This window comes from Drosophila persimilis, unplaced genomic scaffold (assembly GCF_003286085.1).
Source record: "Drosophila persimilis strain 14011-0111.01,24,50 unplaced genomic scaffold, DperRS2 tig00000520-arrow-pilon, whole genome shotgun sequence".
Lineage (NCBI taxonomy): Eukaryota > Metazoa > Arthropoda > Insecta > Diptera > Drosophilidae > Drosophila > Drosophila persimilis.
In genome coordinates, this window is record NW_020825317.1 from 704451 (window position 1) to 727051 (window position 22601).

A 22601-nucleotide genomic window follows, 5' to 3' on the forward strand; every position below is an offset into this window, starting at 1 on the left:
GGAGAAATTTAACTTCTCTTATGACAGGGAGATAGCGTCGTTTAAGATAAGCATCTCCCCAACTCAATTTGACACCATTTGCTCCGCAAAATTTTGGCCGGAGCATTTGGTGGTGAAGGAGTTTAAGGCAAAGAAGAAGAATAGGCCCCCATATCGCTTCCAAATCTTTCCAGCGTGCCACCCTCAACCTCAATTTCCTTTTCCTCAACTTCCCGTCTTGCTCCAACCTTTCCAAAAAACGAACTTCTCTTTTAGTAACCTATCAGAATGTAAGAGGCTTGCGTAGTAAGCTCAGCATTCTTTTCCGGGATAGTGTTGCATTTGCTTCCCACGTTATTGTGTTTACTGAAACCTGGTTAAAGCCGGACATTCTTAGTTCCGAGGTTTTGGCAGGTCGGTACACAACTTTTAGAAAGGACCGTTCGTCTCGACGTGCAGGAGGGGTTCTAATTGCAGTGGACTCTTACTTCACGTCAGAACACTTCACAGTCCAAGTTCAACAGGAACTGGAATTCCTGTGTGTAAAACTGATTCTTCCCGCTTTCGCTATATTCATTACTTGCTCGTATATCCCACCTTCTTCGGATATTTCAATTTATGATCAGCACTTGTCCGCTTTAAACCGCTGTTGCTTCCTCGCTATCTGATAAAGATCGTATGATAGTTCTTGGTGACTTCAACCAGGAACTGTTTGGTCTTCGGTAAACGAGTCTAGTATCCTAGTGCCCATGTCACGACATGACTTTGTTGACGGCTTGCTTGACCTGTCCCTGTCTCAAGTCAATCATGTGAAAAATTCCTTGGGTCGATTGCTTGATCTGTGCTTTGTTTCGGATCCGACCATAGTGTTGTTAACCCGAGCCCTTCCGCTCACTATACCTGAAGACGCCTACCACCCTACTTTCGAGGTGTCGCTAGATATAGGACCAACTGTATTGTATCGGTCGAGTAGACTACCTGAACGTGTCCGCTTCTTTCGTAAAGCCGAGTTTGCGAAGCTTAATAACCCAATTAGGGATTTTGATTGGTCCGCTTTGTACTTGTGCACTGATGTGACAAAAGGCACAAACATTTTTTACAATGCTCTTGGCACATTTTTTGATTCTTGTGTCCCGCTTTCTTGTCCGATTAGATCTGGAAAGCCCCCTTGGTTTACCAAAGAGTTATCCAGTCTAAAAAACTTAAAATCAAGACTTTATAAAAAATTTCAAGAAGTGGGCTCTCATACTTCTCACTCTCGTTATGTAATAGCTCGGTCAAACTTTTCAGTTCTTAATGCTCAATGCTATAAGAACTGCCTATCTCGTTGCAGGATACGTTTTTCTGAGGACCCTAAACAGTTTTACTGCTTCGTAAACAGTAAGCGTAGAACGTCCGCACACCCATCCTCGCTATCATTTTGTAATACGTCGGCAAATAATGATCAGGCAATTGCCGATCTTTTTGCCCAGTTTTTCCAAACCACCTATTCTGAGGAACGCTACTCTGGTCAACCGTACCCATACGGATTACCGAGGTCGAACGGCATTTTCAGTCCCTTGTTAAATGAATATTCCCTACTTCATGATATTCGACTAGTTAAGCCGGTGTTTTCACCGGGTCCAGACGGGGTTCCTCTCCATAAAAAAGGTAGCAAGTCTGATGCAAAAAATTATAGAGGTATGGCAAAGTTATCCGCTATTCCCAAATTGTTTGAGAAGGTTTTAACTCCACACTTGCAACATCTCTGCAAGTCACTTATATCTCCAACTCAGCATGGATTTATAAGGCGGCGATCAACCACCACGAACTTGTTAGAGTTTACCTCTTTCATTATTAAAGGCTTTCAAGGTAACTTACAGACGGATGTTATTTACACCGACTTTAGTAAAGCATTCGACTCTGTAAACCATTCCCTTTTAGCACATAAACTTGACCTTTTAGGGTTTCCGCCCAACATCCTGAGATGGATTTCTAGCTATCTTTGTTCTAGGTCTCAAAGAGTCCTCTTCAAAAACTCCCTCTCTTTACCAGTAAAGGTTTCTTCGGGAGTACCACAGGGCAGCCATCTAGGCCCCTTACTCTTCACACTCTTTATTAATGACTTGCCTTCAGTATTAACATACTCTCGAGTACTTATGTATGCGGATGATGTTAAACTCTGTGTCCAGTACAAGGACATTTCATTTCATTCTCGCTTGCTATCCGATCTCAATAGCTTTCAGTCATGGTGTTGTGCAAACTTGTTACACCTTAATGCCTCGAAATGCAAAGTTATGACATTTCATCGTTCTAGCCCTTTGTTGGCTCCATACACCCTATTTGGGGGTTCTCTTGAGAGAATTACCCTGGTGGATGATCTGGGTGTTATGTTAGACCCCAAGTTAAAGTTTTCCGAACACATTTCTACCATGGTAAATAAGGCCATGGGCGTGCTTGGGTTTATAAAGAGGTGGTCAAAGGAATTTGACGACCCCTATATAACAAAGACTCTCTATACCTCGCTTGTTCGTCCGTTACATGCAGTGTGTGCTGTTACATGCACATTTGTGCTGTTACATGCACATTTGTGCTGTTACAAGCACAAGAAGGAAGCGTTTCCGGCCCCATAAAGTATATATATTCTTGATTAGCATGAATAACCGAGTCAATATAGCGACGTCTGTCTATCCATCTGTTTGACGCCTAGTTCTTAAAGACTATAAGAGCAAGAGCAACCATATTTTTTATCCGGACTCCTGTAATGTCACACTGTCACAAGAGTATTTCAAAATTTCTCTCCGCCTCCACAAAGGACGAAAATGTGTGGCATCCAAAACTTTAAAGATACGAGAAAACTATGAAGTAGATTCGGAGGCTAAATCCAAATCAGCAGCCCGTTTTTTTAAATTGGTTCTAGTTTTCGAAATAGGGTCCAACAGTAGTCGCTCATCATGCCTTCGTCCCAAATCCTTGGTATCGCCTTTCGATTTTCGCTATATCTTGATGTAGCCGCTCTCCTTACTCGTCGCTCGTACTGCCAAAGTTTTGTGGGAAAGATGTGAATGCAGAAAATGTATCTTGAGAGACATTCGAGCTCCAATCTTGTGGTAACTCTTCAAAAAATTGTCGATTACTTGTTTGTAATCCGGTGATTTGTAGTTACCGATTTTCCCACGTTTTCGGAGCATATAACAGCCTCTGTACAACGTTTACAAGTTTAGCACAATTACAGTACAAAAACAAATTCCGAACGATGTTCGATGCAACGTAGTCAGTTGACAGCTGTTATAAGAGCGCAGTACCGCCACCATCCGCGAACTCGATAACTAAAACCATTCTTGACAAACGGTTTGAAGATCTGAGTTTAGGGCACCAAATAACGGTAAAAATCGTTATCATCTGCTCGGGTCAAAAAATTGACCCTAATTTGTGAACTTGTGTTATTATAGCCAGAATGAACAAATCAATTTGCAGTGGCTAGTTCAATAGTTCAGTGTAAAGTTTAACACAACCAGATGTAAGATGCTAAAATTAGAGGAAAAAAGAAGCACTAGCTCAAAAAAAAAACATTAATAAAATAACAGTTTTTTTCAATTTAAAAAAAACCATACAACAGAAAAATATGAGGGGGAACGCTGTGAGTTGCAGCTGCGACCGCAACACTACATTTATATCCGATACATAGTCAGTATGGCTACATTAAACGATAGCGACAGAAAATCAGTCAGAACGTGTCGACGGCCGCTGTGTAGCCACTGAAAATTGATTTGTTACTTTTGGCTATAATAATAATCCGATCTGAATAGTCTCTGAGATTTGTGGATGCCCCAGATTTTCGTCCTTTGAGGGAGCGGAAGGGGGTGTGGCGGAATTTTTAAAACTAACTCGTCATGGTCCGATATCACAGGAGTGTGGATCAAAAATTTGGTTGCTCTAGCTTTTATAGTCTCTGAGATCGAGGCGCTAATGTTTTACGCTAAGCCAAGCCTATGATACGTGTGTGTTAGAGAGAGACAGGGCGAGAAAAAATGAAATTGTTTTCTTCATTCTGGCTATAATAAGGATACGATCCAATTCAGGTTCTGCAGTCTAGAAGATATGGTCATTCTGTACGATTGCGTTTTTGGCTTTTTCGTATTTTTAAAATTGTGGATGCCACAGATTTTCGTCGTTTGTGGACAGATAGCCATGGCTCAATCGACTCGGCTATTGATGCTGATCAAGAATATATATACTTTATGGGGTCGGAAACGATTCCTTCTGGACGTTACACACATCCACTTTTACCACAAATCTAATATACCCCAATACTCATTTTGAGTATCGGGTATAAAATGTTAGCGCCAAATCTATCAGAAAACGTTGGTTTGCTTAGAAGTGTAAATAAAATGTTAAATTTTGTTGCCTAGTATAATTTATAAAAATAATGTCACCGAAGAATGTTCTTTAAACTTAATTTACATTTTAATTTTGTGATTTTTTAAATATAATTTATAATGATTATGGTCCCTGCTTATAAAGTGAAAGCCTGGATCAACCATGGAAATGCCGCAACTGGCTGCAATACTGGAGCAGCCCAACTCAACATATAGTGGAAGCAGCAACGTCAACAGTACTGACACAGTCACAGAGCATCTGAACAATGAAAAACATAATGAACATATTACAACTCAATTGCGACAGTTTGGAAGGCCCACGTTGGTAGTTTCGGAGGAAGAAGGGGCTGCTTCCAGTACATCGTACTCATTTTCGGGGAGTTCTCTTGCTGGTGGAAACATTGCTGATTTGAATAAATCTGACGATTCTGGGACTGCACAGTCAGTACCGACTGACTCTGAGCCAGGCTTAAGTGCTGATAAAAAGGACACAACTGGCAACAGTTCTAACGATAAGGAACATAGTGATGAATCACTTTATGAGTGTAACATATGCTTGGACACAGCAAAAGATGCCGTGGTTAGCATGTGCGGACATTTGTTCTGCTGGCCCTGCTTACACCAGTGGCTATTGACGCGTCCCAGTCGTAAACTCTGCCCCGTATGCAAGGCTGCAGTTGACAAAGACAAAGTCATACCACTTTATGGTCGAAATAGCACGCGGCAAGAGGATCCTCGGTGAATACAACTTAAGAAATAAACAAACAAAAATTTAAAATTTAACAATGATATTTGCTTCTTTATTTCTACAGCAATAAAGTTCCCCCACGACCCGCTGGCCACCGCACCGAGCCAGAACCGGTGCCTGGTTTCCCTGGCTTTGGATTTGGTGATGGGTTTCATATGTCGTTTGGCATTGGCGCTTTTCCTTTTGGTTTTATTACATCTTCACTTAATTTTGGTGAACCGCGTCCGCCTGGTGAGTTCGTTTGCTTTATTGTTCTTTTCCTATGTCGTATGGCCAGTCTCTTTATTTGCCTACTTCTCTCTAACTTTTAGCTGCCAATCGCGGCACCACGCAATACGAAGACGAACAGACACTTTCCAAGCTGTTTCTTTATTTGGCTTTTCTGTGCATCGGATGGTTACTCTTTGCATAAAAATCACACAGCCGTATATGAAAATGAGAACAACACCATTGACATTAAACCGTTAAGGAAAATCGCAAAACATCAAAAAGCAGTTCCAGCAGCGGAATTTCAGCAATTACGAAACTATCACACACCAGTGCATTGAAATCCGAGTTTACTGGTTATAATGCGATCAATTCACAAAAAATATTCAGCGTCCTGAATGAAAAAACCACAAAAAGGGTTTAGTTGTGGGTGTGGCCCCACAATATTATTAATAAAAAACCAATTATTTCTGTATGCTCTGGATCGCCTTTATATATTGATAATTATAAATTAGTTGTAAATTATAAACGGAAATACATACATAACCAAATGACGAAATTTCTCAACTGACGTTAGTTCAATAGTTTCATTTCAATATGTTCTTTTATCTCCAGAACTAAGTAACAAATTATACTTTTGATCATCATTCTTAATTTACAAATAGAATTTTCTTTAATACTACTAACAAGGAAATTGAATTGAAGTTATTCCAATTCCATCACGTGCACTAAGCTCTACCAAGACAAAGTTTGTTACGCTCGGATCCCAGGAAGAACCGACCGCAGGGCTCTGCTGCATAACGAGCGACATTTATACGAGGGCTGCTTTTTATATTTCGGGAATAGCAAATATGAACCAAAGCTTTTAAATGAAAATGATTTTATTTTTATACCCGATACTCAAAATGAGTATTGGGGTATATTAGATTTGTGGTAAAAGTGGATGTGTGTAACGTCCAGAAGGAATCGTTTTCGACCGCATAAAGTATATATATTCTTGATCAGCATCAATAGCCGAGTCGATTGAGCCCTGTCTGTCTGTCCGTCTGTCCGTCCGTCCGTCCGTCCGTCTGTCCGTCCCCTTCAGCGCCTAGTGCTCAAAGACTATAAGAGCTAGAGCAACGATGTTTTGGATCCAGACTTCTGTGATATGTCACTGCTACAAAAATATTTCAAAACTTCGCCCCATCCCTTTCCGACCCCACAAAGGACGAAAATCTGTTGCATCCACAATATTGCAGATTCGAGAAAACTAAAAACGCACAATCATAGAGAATGATCGTATCTATCCGGTTGCTGAATCTGGATCAGATCAGATCAGATCATTTTTATAGCCAAAAGGAACAAATCAATTTGCAGTGGCTACGCAGCGCCCGACGTCACGCTCAGACTGATTTTCTGTCTCTCTCGCACGCACTCTTTGTCGTGTCGTTTAATATTAGCGGCGTCTGCCGGAGGAGAGCCATACTGACTTAGTATCGGGTATAAATGTAGAGTTGCGGTGTCCGCAGCAACTCACAACGTTCCCCCTCGTTTTTTTTGTGTATATGTATATACATATGTACATACAAGCAAATTTACTGGTCAGAGCAATTGTAGATATCAAACATTTAGGGGAATTCCTATTTTGTGGAAATTTAAGGGGATTCAATTTTTGCAATAGAAATGTGTTGAAATGTGTTTGGGAACTATCAATGCAATCAGACGAGTTTGGTAAAGACATTTTTTATACGCAAACTTAATTTTCCAATGTTTCCTAATTTTAATAGGTTTTAGAGATAAGGAACCAATAACCAATTTTTGTATACGATCAATATCTTTTTTACATGGTTTTATCAGGAACCAATCTACCGTGTAAAAACAGAATTAGATGTACTTTATGTTTTCAGCCTTACGTTTAGATTTCGGTTTAGGGGCTCCCGGTTTTACAAATTTTTGGTATCGATATGTTTCAATTTCTCATCGGATCTGGCAAACAAAAACAGCTGACCTGGTTGCTTTGAACGTATACAGCGTGATAAAAATGCTTTTATTTTTTCAATTTTTTGTTTTGAAGTAAAAAGACGGCAAAAAGTGCGCAAGATAAGAAGATCAAGATATCTTAGATGCATGTCTTACAAACTGTAAGTAACAGCATGCATATTGAAAGTTAAATCAAAAAATGAATTTGTTGTACCTACATTTTGAATTGAATGTGGCGGGAAACCGCTCTTAGCTTACCCAGGTTTCTGGTACTTTCGTGTTACAAGCATAGTCTGTGATGTTACATGCAGTGTGTGCTGTTACATGCACATTTGTGCTGTTACATGCACATTTGTGCTGTTACAAGCACAAGAAGGAAGCGTTTCCGGCCCCATAAAGTATATATATTCTTGATTAGCATGAATAACCGAGTCAATATAGCGACGTCTGTCTATCCATCTGTTTGACGCCTAGTTCTTAAAGACTATAAGAGCAAGAGCAACCACATTTTTTATCCGGACTCCTGTAATGTCACACTGTCACAAGTGTATTTCAAAATTTCTCTCCGCCTCCACAAAGGACGAAAATCTGTGGCATCCACAATATTGACGATACGAAGATACGCACAATCATACAGAATGACCGTATCTATGAGATTGCTGAATATGGATCAGATCGGATTATTATTATAGCCAAAAGTAACAAATCAATTTTCAGTGGCTACGCAGCGTCCGTCGACACGTTCTGACTGATTTTCTGTCTCTCTCGTTTAATGTAGCCATACTGACTATGTATCGGGTATAAATGTAGTGTTGCGGTCGCAGCTGCAACTCACAGCGTTCCCGCTCATATTTTTCTGTTGTATGGTTTTTTTTAAATTAAAAAAAAAAATGGTATTTTATTAATGTTTTTTTTCGGAGCTAGTGCTTCTTTTTTTCCTCTAACTTTAGCATCTTACATCTGGTTGTGTTAAACTTTACACTGAACTATTGAACTAGCCACTGCAAATTGATTTGTTCATTCTGGCTATAATAACACAAGTTCACAAATTAGGGTCAATTTTTTGACCCGAGCAGATGATAACGATTTTTACCGTTATTTGGTGCCCTAAACTCAGATCTTCAAACCGTTTGTCAAGAATGGTTTTAGTTATCGAGTTCGCGGATGGTGGCGGTACTGCGCTCTTATAACAGCTGTCAACTGACTACGTTGCATCGAACATCGTTCGGAATTTGTTTTTGTACTGTAATTGTGCTAAACTTGTAAACGTTGTACAGAGGCTGTTATATGCTCCGAAAACGTGGGAAAATCGGTAACTACAAATCACCGGATTACAAACAAGTAATCGACAATTTTTTGAAGAGTTACCACAAGATTGGAGCTCAAATGTCTCTCAAGATACATTTTCTGCATTCACATCTTTCCCACAAAACTTTGGCAGTACGAGCGACGAGTAAGGAGAGCGGCTACATCAAGATATAGCGAAAATCGAAAGGCGACAGACGTCGCTATATTGACTCGGTTATTCATGCTAATCAAGAATATATATACTTTATGGGGCCGGAAACGCTTCCTTCTTGTGCTTGTAACAGCACAAATGTGCATGTAACAGCACACACTGCATGTAACATCACAGACTATGCTTGTAACACGAAAGTACCAGAAACCTGGGTAAGCTAAGAGCGGTTTCCCGCCACATTCAATTCAAAATGTAGGTACAACAAATTCATTTTTTGATTTAACTTTCAATATGCATGCTGTTACTTACAGTTTGTAAGACATGCATCTAAGATATCTTGATCTTCTTAACTTGCGCACTTTTTGCCGTCTTTTTACTTCAAAACAAAAAATTGAAAAAATAATTTTTTTCTTACCAATTCCGCTTTGAGCGTTGTCTGGCACATTGGTCTGATACCAATTTGTTTTGGAAATTTTAATTTTTCTTCGTAAATTTTCTTAAGAAAATATTTAAATAATAACGAGGGGGAACGTTGTGAGTTGCTGCGGACACCGCAACTCTACGGTTATACCCGATACTAAGTCAGTATGGCTCTCCTCCGGCAGACGCCGCTAATATTTAACGACACGACAAAGAGTGCGTGCGAGAGAGACAGAAAATCAGTCTGAGCGTGACGTCGGGCGCTGCGTAGCCAATGCAAATTGATTTGTTCCTTTTGGCTATAAAAATGATCTGATCTGATCCAGATTCACCAATCTGATAGATATGGTCATATGGCGAAATTTTGAAACAAACTCGTCTCGGTCCGATATATTAGGAGTGTGGATACCAAATTTGGTTGCTCTAGCTTTTATAGTCTCTGAGATCTAGGCGCTAATGTTTTACTCTAAGCAAAGCCGCCTATGCTACGTGTGTGTTAGAGAGAGACAGGGCGAGAAAAAATGAAATTGTTTTCTTGATGCTGGCTATAATAATAATACGATCCAATTCAGATTCTGCAGCATAAAAGATATGGTCATTCTCTACGATTCTGCGTTTTTGGTTTTCTCGTATCTTTAAAATTGTGGATGCCACAGATTTTCGCCCTTTGAGGGGGCGGAAGTGGGCGGGGCAAAGTTTTGAAATATTTTGGTAGCAGTGACATATCACAGAAGTCTGGATCCAAAACATCGTTGCTCTAGCTCTTATAGTCTTTGAGCATTAGGCGCTGAAGGGGACGGACAGACGGACAGACGGACAGACGGACAGACGGACGGACGGACAGACAGACAGGGCTCAATCGACTCGGCTATTGATGCTGATCAAGAATATATATACTTTATAGGGTCGGAAACGATTCCTTCTGGACGTTACACACATCCACTTTTACCACAAATCTAATATACCCCAATACTCATTTTGAGTATCGGGTATAAAAATGGAATTCGCTGTGGTCTGCGCCAAAAAAACCTGCAAGAAGCAGATCACTCACGATCAGCCGAATGACCCCTGCTGGCTCTGCGACAGCGTAGTCCACGCAAAATGCGCGGGATTTTCTGGCCTCGTGATTGATGCTATAGCCAAACGTAATGGCTTGCATTATAGTTGCGGGGCATGCCGTGCGGTGGAGAAGGAAATGGTATCTTTTATGAGGCAGACGCGGAGTGGCTTTAAGGAGCTGACCGTTGGTTTCAAAAACCAATACGATCGGCTCCTAGCCATGGAGGCTCAGTTTAGCGGTTTAAAACTGCTGAATGAGTCTCCGAGGCGCAAAAAGGTCACTCCGCGGGACCTGCAAGTGCCAACCGTCACTCATCCGTGCGCCGCCGAAAAACTGACTCCGACCACTCCAAGTGTGCAGCAGTTGATCTCGTTTGCCGCTCCAAATGCAACGACAGCTGCTGGCGATGCAGATTCGGTAGCCGAATTCATCGCCTCGGAGAATGTGCAGCCAAGTACGTCTGCAGCGTCCGTGTCCGTGGTGTCCGCAAGTTCACTAGTTGTCCCGTCTATCCCGATCCCACCAGTAAATAGACGTTCCGGACCTCCGGATATTGCCACCACAGGTACTAGACCTTTGGTGACTAAACCACTGGTGGGAGTCCCACCAAAACGACAAGTTTTTGTTTCACGGCTGGCCCCTGACCTCACATCTAATGATGTAACTGCTTTTATTCAAAGCAAAATAAAAGCCGTGGGTTTAAAGGTGGAGAAATTTAACTTCTCTTATGACAGGGAGATAGCGTCGTTTAAGATAAGCATCTCCCCAACTCAATTTGACACCATTTGCTCCACCAAATTTTGGCCGGAGCATTTGGTGGTGAAGGAGTTTAAGGCAAAGAAGAAGAATAGGCCCCCCATATCGCTTCCAAATCTTTCCAGCGTGCCACCCTCAACCTCAATTTCCTCTTCCTCAACTTCCCGTCTTGCTCCAACCTTTCCAAAAAACGAACTTCTCTTTTAGTAACCTATCAGAATGTAAGAGGCTTGCGTAGTAAGCTCAGCATTCTTTTCCGGGATAGTGTTGCATTTGCTTCCCACGTTATTGTGTTTACTGAAACCTGGTTAAAGCCGGACATTCTTAGTTCCGAGGTTTTGGCAGGTCGGTACACAACTTTTAGAAAGGACCGTTCGTCTCGACGTGCAGGAGGGGTTCTAATTGCAGTGGACTCTTACTTCACGTCAGAACACTTCACAGTCCAAGTTCAACAGGAACTGGAATTCCTGTGTGTAAAACTGATTCTTCCCGCTTTCGCTATATTCATTACTTGCTCGTATATCCCACCTTCTTCGGATATTTCAATTTATGATCAGCACTTGTCCGCTTTAACCGCTGTTGCTTCCTCGCTATCTGATAAAGATCGTATGACTTGCTTGACCTGTCCCTGTCTCAAGTCAATCATGTGAAAAATTCCTTGGGTCGATTGCTTGATCTATGCTTTGTATCGGATCCGACCATAGTGTTGTTAACCCGAGCCCTTCCGCTCACTATACCTGAAGACGCCTACCACCCTACTTTCGAGGTGTCGCTAGATATAGGACCAACTGTATTGTATCGGTCGAGTAGACTACCTGAACGTGTCCGCTTCTTTCGTAAAGCCGAGTTTGCGAAGCTTAATAACCCAATTAGGGATTTTGATTGGTCCGCTTTGTACTTGTGCACTGATGTGACAAAAGGCACAAACATTTTTTACAATGCTCTTGGCACATTTTTTGATTCTTGTGTCCCGCTTTCTTGTCCGATTAGATCTGGAAAGCCCCCTTGGTTTACCAAAGAGTTATCCAGTCTAAAAAACTTAAAATCAAGACTTTATAAAAAATTTCAAGAAGTGGGCTCTCATACTTCTCACTCTCGTTATGTAATAGCTCGGTCAAACTTTTCAGTTCTTAATGCTCAATGCTATAAGAACTACCTATCTCGTTGCAGGATACGTTTTTCTCAGGACCCTAAACAGTTTTACTGCTTCGTAAACAGTAAGCGTAGAACGTCCGCACACCCATCCTCGCTGTCATTTTGTAATACGTCGGCAAATAATGATCAGGCAATTGCCGATCTTTTTGCCCAGTTTTTCCAAACCACCTATTCTGAGGAACGCTACTCTGGTCAACCGTACCCATACGGATTACCGAGGTCGAACGGCATTTTCAGTCCCTTGTTAAATGAATATTCCCTACTTCATGATCTTCGACTAGTTAAGCCGGTGTTTTCACCGGGTCCAGACGGGGTTCCAGGTTGTGTACTCAGGTACTTCGCCGAGGCTCTGTGTGGACCATTGCTTAAACTATTCACCCTGTCCATTGATTCCTCTTGCTTCCCCCCAATCTGGAAGGAATCGTTTATAATTCCTCTCCATAAAAAAGGTAGCAAGTCTGATGCAAAAAATTATAGAGGTATAGCAAAGTTATCCGCTATTCCCAAATTGTTTGAGAAGGTTTTAACTCCGCACTTGCAACATCTCTGCAAGTCACTTATATCTCCAACTCAGCATGGATTTATAAGGCGGCGATCAACCACCACGAACTTGTTAGAGTTTACCTCTTTCATTATTAAAGGCTTTCAAGGTAACTTACAGACGGATGTTATTTACACCGACTTTAGTAAAGCATTCGACTCTGTAAACCATTCCCTTTTATTTATTTATTTATTTAATTAACAATTATCTGTTAATAATGGTACTTAGTTACTAAAGGCGGAAAAAGATAAGTTAAAAGTTAGCTAAATTTAAATGATTATAAATATTGCATGCAATTAGTTTAAGAGACAGTTCAGGGGATAGGGTTTGACAGAGGGAGTTATAATTATGGCATAAAACCCTAAAAGGTTCATGATCAGCATAATTAGATCTACATATGGGTAGACGGATAGGCCTAAAAGTACGGGTAGGTCTAGATGGAACGGCCAAGTCAATCTGACCCAAGAGAGTTTGGGAGTCAACAGTCCCAAGAAGGAGCTTGTGCACGAACATTACGCCATTGCATATTCTGCGATGGTGCAACGACGGCAGGTCAATAAGATTTAGCCTAGACCGGTAGGGTGGCAAGATTCTACCTGAGTCCCAGTTAAAGTTCCGAAGGGCAAAAATTAAAAATTGCTTTTGCACGGATTCAATAACAGCCTGCTGTTCTTTATACTGCGGGCTCCACACACAAGAACAATACTCCAATATAGGACGTACTAACGAGATGTACAGTTGTTTTGTAACGTACGGGTCGTCAAACTCCTTGGACCAACGCTTGATGAACGCTAAAACACCCTTAGCTTTATTTACAGTTGCAGCTATATGGGTGTTAAAACACATCTTATGATCAAAAAGGACTCCGAGGTCATTTGAACTCGAAATTCGTTCAAGGACATGATTTCCTAGAACATATGGGACAAAATGAGGAGCGCGACGGTAAAATGTCATAAGTTTGCATTTGGAAAGGTTCAGAAAAAGAAGATTAGTTGAACACCACAATAGTAGTTCACTTAGATCAAGTTGAAGGCGTGTGTGCAAATACCAATCAGAGTAAGAAAGACAGATTTTGACATCATCAGCATACATTAGTGTAGTAGAGTATGTTATGACTTGAGGAAGGTCATTCACAAATAAAATGAACAGAAGCGGGCCCAGATGACTTCCCTGTGGCACACCTGAAGTAACATTTACAGTATTTGACAACACGTTAGAAAACAAAACACGTTGAGTGCGGTTAGAGAGATAGGACAAAATCCAATCTAGAAGATTCGTTGGGAACCCTAATAAAGAGAGCTTGTGAATAAGCAGAGCATGGTTCACAGAATCGAATGCCTTGCTGAAGTCAGTAAAAACTACATCCGTCTGCGAACCAATTTGAAAACCACGGTGGATTAGGTTAGAAAACTCAAGAAGGTTAGTCGATGTTGAACGATGTCTGAAAAAACCGTGTTGCGACGGAGATATCAAGCTGCAACAAAGATGTTGCAGTTGCCGGGTGACCAGGAACTCAAGAAGCTTCGGGATGGCGGAAAGCTTTGCGATACCACGATAGTTTTCAATGTTTGATCTTGAACCTTTTTTGTGAAGCGGAATGATATAGGACTCATTCCACTCATTTAGCACATAAACTTGACCTTTTAGGGTTTCCGCCCAACATCCTGAGATGGATTTCTAGCTATCTTTGTTCTAGGTCTCAAAGAGTCCTCTTCAAAAACTCCCTCTCTTTACCAGTAAAGGTTTCTTCGGGAGTACCACAGGGCAGCCATCTAGGCCCCTTACTCTTCACACTCTTTATTAATGACTTGCCTTCAGTATTAACATACTCTCGAGTACTTATGTATGCGGATGATGTTAAACTCTGTGTCCAGTACAAGGACATTTCATTTCATTCTCGCTTGCAATCCGATCTCAATAGCTTTCAGTCATGGTGTTGTGCAAACTTGTTACACCTTAATGCCTCGAAATGCAAAGTTATGACATTTCATCGTTCTAGCCCTTTGTTGGCTCCATACACCCTATTTGGGGGTTCTCTTGAGAGAATTACCCTGGTGGATGATCTGGGTGTTATGTTAGACCCCAAGTTAAAGTTTTCCGAACACATTTCTACCATGGTAAATAAGGCCATGGGCGTGCTTGGGTTTATAAAGAGGTGGTCAAAGGAATTTGACGACCCCTATATAACAAAGACTCTCTATACCTCGCTGGTTCGTCCGTTACATGCAGTGTGTGCTGTTACATGCACATTTGTGCTGTTACATGCACATTTGTGCTGTTACAAGCACAAGAAGGAAGCGTTTCCGGCCCCATAAAGTATATATATTCTTGATTAGCATGAATAACCGAGTCAATATAGCGACGTCTGTCTATCCATCTGTTTGACGCCTAGTTCTTAAAGACTATAAGAGCAAGAGCAACCATATTTTTTATCCGGACTCCTGTAATGTCACACTGTCACAAGAGTATTTCAAAATTTCTCTCCGCCTCCACAAAGGACGAAAATGTGTGGCATCCAAAACTTTAAAGATACGAGAAAACTATGAAGTAGATTCGGAGGCTGAATCCAAATCAGCATCCCGTTTTTTTAAATTGGTTCTAGTTTTCGAAATAGGGTCCAACAGTAGTCGCTCATCATGCCTTCGTCCCAAATCCTTGGTATCGCCTTTCGATTTTCGCTATATCTTGATGTAGCCGCTCTCCTTACTCGTCGCTCGTACTGCCAAAGTTTTGTGGGAAAGATGTGAATGCAGAAAATGTATCTTGAGAGACATTCGAGCTCCAATCTTGTGGTAACTCTTCAAAAAATTGTCGATTACTTGTTTGTAATCCGGTGATTTGTAGTTACCGATTTTCCCACGTTTTCGGAGCATATAACAGCCTCTGTACAACGTTTACAAGTTTAGCACAATTACAGTACAAAAACAAATTCCGAACGATGTTCGATGCAACGTAGTCAGTTGACAGCTGTTATAAGAGCGCAGTACCGCCACCATCCGCGAACTCGATAACTAAAACCATTCTTGACAAACGGTTTGAAGATCTGAGTTTAGGGCACCAAATAACGGTAAAAATCGTTATCATCTGCTCGGGTCAAAAAATTGACCCTAATTTGTGAACTTGTGTTATTATAGCCAGAATGAACAAATCAATTTGCAGTGGCTAGTTCAATAGTTCAGTGTAAAGTTTAACACAACCAGATGTAAGATGCTAAAGTTAGAGGAAAAAAGAAGCACTAGCTCAAAAAAAAAAACATTAATAAAATAACAGGTTTTTTCAATTTAAAAAAAACCATACAACAGAAAAATATGAGGGGGAACGCTGTGAGTTGCAGCTGCGACCGCAACACTACATTTATATCCGATACATAGTCAGTATGGCTACATTAAACGAGAGAGACAGAAAATCAGTCAGAACGTGTCGACGGCCGCTGTGTAGCCACTGAAAATTGATTTGTTACTTTTGGCTATAATAATAATCCGATCTGAATAGTCTCTGAGATTTGTGGATGCCCCAGATTTTCGTCCTTTGAGGGAGCGGAAGGGGGTGAGGCGGAATTTTTAAAACTAACTCGTCATGGTCCGATATCACAGGAGTGTGGATCAAAAATTTGGTTGCTCTAGCTTTTATAGTCTCTGAGATCGAGGCGCTAATGTTTTACGCTAAGCCAAGCCTATGATACGTGTGTGTTAGAGAGAGACAGGGCGAGAAAAAATGAAATTGTTTTCTTCATTCTGGCTATAATAAGGATACGATCCAATTCAGGTTCTGCAGTCTAGAAGATATGGTCATTCTGTACGATTGCGTTTTTGGCTTTTTCGTATTTTTAAAATTGTGGATGCCACAGATTTTCGTCGTTTGTGGACAGATAGCCATGGCTCAATCGACTCGGCTATTGATGCTGATCAAGAATATATATACTTTATGGGGTCGGAAACGATTCCTTCTGGACGTTACACACATCCACTTTTACCACAAATCTAATATACCCCAATACTCATTTTGAGTATCGGGTATAAAATGTTAGCGCCAAATCTATCAGAAAACGTTGGTTTGCTTAGAAGTGTAAATAAAATGTTAAATTTTGTTGCCTAGTATAATTTATAAAAATAATGTCACCGAAGAATGTTCTTTAAACTTAATTTACATTTTAATTTTGTGATTTTTTAAATATAATTTATAATGATTATGGTCCCTGCTTATAAAGTGAAAGCCTGGATCAACCATGAAAATGCCGCAACTGGCTGCAATACTGGAGCAGCCCAACTCAACATATAGTGGAAGCAGCAACGTCAACAGTACTGACACAGTCACAGAGCATCTGAACAATGAAAAACATAATGAACATATTACAACTCAATTGCGACAGTTTGGAAGGCCCACGTTGGTAGTTTCGGAGGAAGAAGGGGCTGCTTCCAGTACATCGTACTCATTTTCGGGGAGTTCTCTTGCTGGTGGAAACATTGCTGATTTGAATAAATCTGACGATTCTGGGACTGCACAGTCAGTACCGACTGACTCTGAGCCAGGCTTAAGTGCTGATAAAAAGGACACAACTGGCAACAGTTCTAACGATAAGGAACATAGTGATGAATCACTTTATGAGTGTAACATATGCTTGGACACAGCAAAAGATGCCGTGGTTAGCATGTGCGGACATTTGTTCTGCTGGCCCTGCTTACACCAGTGGCTATTGACGCGTCCCAGTCGTAAACTCTGCCCCGTATGCAAGGCTGCAGTTGACAAAGACAAAGTCATACCACTTTATGGGCGAAATAGCACGCGGCAAGAGGATCCTCGGTGAATACAACTTAAGAAATAAACAAACAAAAATTTAAAATTTAACAATGATATTTGCTTCTTTATTTCTACAGCAATAAAGTTCCCCCACGACCCGCTGGCCACCGCACCGAGCCAGAACCGGTGCCTGGTTTCCCTGGCTTTGGATTTGGTGATGGGTTTCATATGTCGTTTGGCATTGGCGCTTTTCCTTTTGGTTTTATTACATCTTCACTTAATTTTGGTGAACCGCGTCCGCCTGGTGAGTTCGTTTGCTTTATTGTTCTTTTCCTATGTCGTATGGCCAGTCTCTTTATTTGCCTACTTCTCTCTAACTTTTAGCTGCCAATCGCGGCACCACGCAATACGAAGACGAACAGACACTTTCCAAGCTGTTTCTTTATTTGGCTTTTCTGTGCATCGGATGGTTACTCTTTGCATAAAAATCACACAGCCGTATATGAAAATGAGAACAACACCATTGACATTAAACCGTTAAGGAAAATCGCAAAACATCAAAAAGCAGTTCCAGCAGCGGAATTTCAGCAATTACGAAACTATCACACACCAGTGCATTGAAATCCGAGTTTACTGGTTATAATGCGATCAATTCACAAAAAATATTCAGCGTCCTGAATGAAAAAACCACAAAAAGGGTTTAGTTGTGGGTGTGGCCCCACAATATTATTAATAAAAAACCAATTATTTCTGTATGCTCTGGATCGCCTTTATATATTGATAATTATAAATTAGTTGTAAATTATAAACGGAAATACATACATAACCAAATGACGAAATTTCTCAACTGACGTTAGTTAAATAGTTTCATTTCAATATGTTCTTTTATCTCCAGAACTAAGTAACAAATTATACTTTTGATCATCATTCTTAATTTACAAATAGAATTTAATACTACTAACAAGGAAATTGAATTGAAGTTATTCCAATTCCATCACGTGCACTAAGCTCTACCAAGACAAAGTTTGTTACGCTCGGATCCCAGGAAGAACCGACCGCAGGGCTCTGCTGCATAACGAGCGACATTTATACGAGGGCTGCTTTTTATATTTCGGGAATAGCAAATATGAACCAAAGCTTTTAAATGAAAATGATTTTATTTTTATACCCGATACTCAAAATGAGTATTGGGGTATATTAGATTTGTGGTAAAAGTGGATGTGTGTAACGTCCAGAAGGAATCGTTTCCGACCGCATAAAGTATATATATTCTTGATCAGCATCAATAGCCGAGTCGATTGAGCCCTGTCTGTCTGTCCGTCTGTCCGTCCCCTTCAGCGCCTAGTGCTCAAAGACTATAAGAGCTAGAGCAACGATGTTTTGGATCCAGACTTCTGTGATATGTCACTGCTACAAAAATATTTCAAAACTTCTCCCCATCCCTTTCCGACCCCACAAAGGACGAAAATCTGTTGCATCCACAATATTGCAGATTCGAGAAAACTAAAAACGCACAATCATAGAGAATGATCGTATCTATCCGGTTGCTGAATCTGGATCAGATCAGATCAGATCATTTTTATAGCCAAAAGGAACAAATCAATTTGCAGTGGCTACGCAGCGCCCGACGTCACGCTCAGACTGATTTTCTGTCTCTCTCGCACGCACTCTTTGTCGTGTCGTTTAATATTAGCGGCGTCTGCCGGAGGAGAGCCATACTGACTTAGTATCGGGTATAAATGTAGAGTTGCGGTGTCCGCAGCAACTCACAACGTTCCCCCTCGTTTTTTTTGTGTATATGTATATACATATGTACATACAAGCAAATTTACTGGTCAGAGCAATTGTAGATATCAAACATTTAGGGGAATTCCTATTTTGTGGAAATTTAAGGGGATTCAATTTTTGCAATAGAAATGTGTTGAAATGTGTTTGGGAACTATCAATGCAATCAGACGAGTTTGGTAAAGACATTTTTTATACGCAAACTTAATTTTCCAATGTTTCCTAATTTTAATAGGTTTTAGAGATAAGGAACCAATAACCAATTTTTGTATACGATCAATATCTTTTTTACATGGTTTTATCAGGAACCAATCTACCGTGTAAAAACAGAATTAGATGTACTTTTTGTTTTCAGCCAATACGTTTAGATTTCGGTTTAGGGGCTCCCGGTTTTACAAATTTTTGGTATCGATATGTTTCAATTTCTCATCGGATCTGGCAAACAAAAACAGCTGACCTGGTTGCTTTGAACGTATACAGCGTGATAAAAATGCTTTTATTTTTTCAATTTTTTGTTTTGAAGTAAAAAGACGGCAAAAAGTGCGCAAGTTAAGAAGATCAAGATATCTTAGATGCATGTCTTACAAACTGTAAGTAACAGCATGCATATTGAAAGTTAAATCAAAAAATGAATTTGTTGTACCTACATTTTGAATTGAATGTGGCGGGAAACCGCTCTTAGCTTACCCAGGTTTCTGGTACTTTCGTGTTACAAGCATAGTCTGTGATGTTACATGCAGTGTGTGCTGTTACATGCACATTTGTGCTGTTACATGCACATTTGTGCTGTTACAAGCACAAGAAGGAAGCGTTTCCGGCCCCATAAAGTATATTGTTCGGAGCAGAACGCAGCCGATTAGCTGCTTACCAAATAGCACCTAATTCTTGGCCCTCAGCCGCTTATTTTGTTTGTTACTTATGTCTATGTCACTCATTTGTTTGTTAAAGCTTTGCGCTTGCTTGCCCTGCTAAACGCTCTCTGCCAGCTCGCTCTTCGCTATCTCCGCTTTGCGTCTGCCTACCGACGTCGGCCGAGCGAAGCTGCGCTTAGCGATCGGAGCGGCAATGTAAAGGGCAGGCAAGCCACACTTGCAATTTGGATGTCACGCATTAAAGAACATATCGCAATTTTATTTCTGCGCCGAGTTTAGTCACAGAGCATCTGAACAATGAAAAACATAATGAACATATTACAACTCAATTGCGACAGTTTGGAAGGCGCACGTTGGTAGTTTCGGAGGAAGAAGGGGCTGCTTCCAGTACATCGTACTCATTTTCGGGGAGTTCTCTTGCTGGTGGAAACATTGCTGATTTGAATAAATCTGACGATTCTGGGACTGCACAGTCAGTACCGACTGACTCTGAGCCAGGCTTAAGTGCTGATAAAAAGGACACAACTGGCAACAGTTCTAACGATAAGGAACATAGTGATGAATCACTTTATGAGTGTAACATATGCTTGGACACAGCAAAAGATGCCGTGGTTAGCATGTGCGGACATTTGTTCTGCTGGCCCTGCTTACACCAGTGGCTATTGACGCGTCCCAGTCGTAAACTCTGCCCCGTATGCAAGGCTGCAGTTGACAAAGACAAAGTCATACCACTTTATGGGCGAAATAGCACGCGGCAAGAGGATCCTCGGTGAATACAACTTAAGAAATAAACAAACAAAAATTTAAAATTTAACAATGATATTTGCTTCTTTATTTCTACAGCAATAAAGTTCCCCCACGACCCGCTGGCCACCGCACCGAGCCAGAACCGGTGCCTGGTTTCCCTGGCTTTGGATTTGGTGATGGGTTTCATATGTCGTTTGGCATTGGCGCTTTTCCTTTTGGTTTTATTACATCTTCACTTAATTTTGGTGAACCGCGTCCGCCTGGTGAGTTCGTTTGCTTTATTGTTCTTTTCCTATGTCGTATGGCCAGTCTCTTTATTTGCCTACTTCTCTCTAACTTTTAGCTGCCAATCGCGGCACCACGCAATACGAAGACGAACAGACACTTTCCAAGCTGTTTCTTTATTTGGCTTTTCTGTGCATCGGATGGTTACTCTTTGCATAAAAATCACACAGCCGTATATGAAAATGAGAACAACACCATTGACATTAAACCGTTAAGGAAAATCGCAAAACATCAAAAAGCAGTTCCAGCAGCGGAATTTCAGCAATTACGAAACTATCACACACCAGTGCATTGAAATCCGAGTTTACTGGTTATAATGCGATCAATTCACAAAAAATATTCAGCGTCCTGAATGAAAAAACCACAAAAAGGGTTTAGTTGTGGGTGTGGCCCCACAATATTATTAATAAAAAACCAATTATTTCTGTATGCTCTGGATCGCCTTTATATATTGATAATTATAAATTAGTTGTAAATTATAAACGGAAATACATACATAACCAAATGACGAAATTTCTCAACTGACGTTAGTTAAATAGTTTCATTTCAATATGTTCTTTTATCTCCAGAACTAAGTAACAAATTATACTTTTGATCATCATTCTTAATTTACAAATAGAATTTAATACTACTAACAAGGAAATTGAATTGAAGTTATTCCAATTCCATCACGTGCACTAAGCTCTACCAAGACAAAGTTTGTTACGCTCGGATCCCAGGAAGAACCGACCGCAGGGCTCTGCTGCATAACGAGCGACATTTATACGAGGGCTGCTTTTTATATTTCGGGAATAGCAAATATGAACCAAAGCTTTTAAATGAAAATGATTTTATTTTTATACCCGATACTCAAAATGAGTATTGGGGTATATTAGATTTGTGGTAAAAGTGGATGTGTGTAACGTCCAGAAGGAATCGTTTCCGACCGCATAAAGTATATATATTCTTGATCAGCATCAATAGCCGAGTCGATTGAGCCCTGTCTGTCTGTCCGTCTGTCCGTCCCCTTCAGCGCCTAGTGCTCAAAGACTATAAGAGCTAGAGCAACGATGTTTTGGATCCAGACTTCTGTGATATGTCACTGCTACAAAAATATTTCAAAACTTCTCCCCATCCCTTTCCGACCCCACAAAGGACGAAAATCTGTTGCATCCACAATATTGCAGATTCGAGAAAACTAAAAACGCACAATCATAGAGAATGATCGTATCTATCCGGTTGCTGAATCTGGATCAGATCAGATCAGATCATTTTTATAGCCAAAAGGAACAAATCAATTTGCAGTGGCTACGCAGCGCCCGACGTCACGCTCAGACTGATTTTCTGTCTCTCTCGCACGCACTCTTTGTCGTGTCGTTTAATATTAGCGGCGTCTGCCGGAGGAGAGCCATACTGACTTAGTATCGGGTATAAATGTAGAGTTGCGGTGTCCGCAGCAACTCACAACGTTCCCCCTCGTTTTTTTTGTGTATATGTATATACATATGTACATACAAGCAAATTTACTGGTCAGAGCAATTGTAGATATCA

The 22601-nt window shown here is 40.7% G+C and overlaps 3 protein-coding genes across 3 annotated transcripts; all 3 read left to right on the plus strand.

Moving 5' to 3' along the window:
* The first annotated feature begins 4477 nt into the window (after nt 1–4477).
* On the plus strand, nt 4478–5863 carry LOC6603400 (E3 ubiquitin-protein ligase RNF185). Its single transcript, XM_002028348.2, has 3 exons — nt 4478–5075; nt 5150–5316; nt 5397–5863. Exons 1-3 carry the CDS (start codon nt 4501–4503, stop codon nt 5495–5497), a joined length of 843 nt encoding a protein of 280 aa, XP_002028384.1. The 5' UTR covers nt 4478–4500; the 3' UTR covers nt 5498–5863.
* Nucleotides 5864–16862: 10999 nt separating this feature from the next.
* On the plus strand, nt 16863–18233 carry LOC6602037 (E3 ubiquitin-protein ligase RNF185). The gene is made up of 3 exons (XM_002027050.2): nt 16863–17445; nt 17520–17686; nt 17767–18233. The coding sequence occupies exons 1-3, from the start codon at nt 16871–16873 to the stop codon at nt 17865–17867; spliced, it is 843 nt and encodes a 280-aa protein (XP_002027086.2). The 5' UTR covers nt 16863–16870; the 3' UTR covers nt 17868–18233.
* A 1506-nt stretch (nt 18234–19739) lies between these two features.
* On the plus strand, nt 19740–21596 carry LOC6602038 (E3 ubiquitin-protein ligase RNF185). Its single transcript, XM_002027051.2, has 4 exons — nt 19740–19757; nt 20378–20808; nt 20883–21049; nt 21130–21596. The coding sequence occupies exons 1-4, from the start codon at nt 19740–19742 to the stop codon at nt 21228–21230; spliced, it is 717 nt and encodes a 238-aa protein (XP_002027087.2). The 3' UTR covers nt 21231–21596.
* The last annotated feature ends 1005 nt before the right edge of the window (nt 21597–22601 follow it).

Coding starts and splice junctions, on each gene's coding strand:
- LOC6603400 (XM_002028348.2), top strand. CDS start 4,501: ATGGAAATGCCGCAACTGGCTGCAATACTGGAGCAGCCCAACTCAACA. Junction 5,076..5,149: donor ACGCGGCAAGAGGATCCTCG/GTGAATACAACT, acceptor TTATTTCTACAG/CAATAAAGTTCCCCCACGAC. Junction 5,317..5,396: donor TGGTGAACCGCGTCCGCCTG/GTGAGTTCGTTT, acceptor TCTAACTTTTAG/CTGCCAATCGCGGCACCACG.
- LOC6602037 (XM_002027050.2), top strand. CDS start 16,871: ATGAAAATGCCGCAACTGGCTGCAATACTGGAGCAGCCCAACTCAACA. Junction 17,446..17,519: donor ACGCGGCAAGAGGATCCTCG/GTGAATACAACT, acceptor TTATTTCTACAG/CAATAAAGTTCCCCCACGAC. Junction 17,687..17,766: donor TGGTGAACCGCGTCCGCCTG/GTGAGTTCGTTT, acceptor TCTAACTTTTAG/CTGCCAATCGCGGCACCACG.
- LOC6602038 (XM_002027051.2), top strand. Junction 20,809..20,882: donor ACGCGGCAAGAGGATCCTCG/GTGAATACAACT, acceptor TTATTTCTACAG/CAATAAAGTTCCCCCACGAC. Junction 21,050..21,129: donor TGGTGAACCGCGTCCGCCTG/GTGAGTTCGTTT, acceptor TCTAACTTTTAG/CTGCCAATCGCGGCACCACG.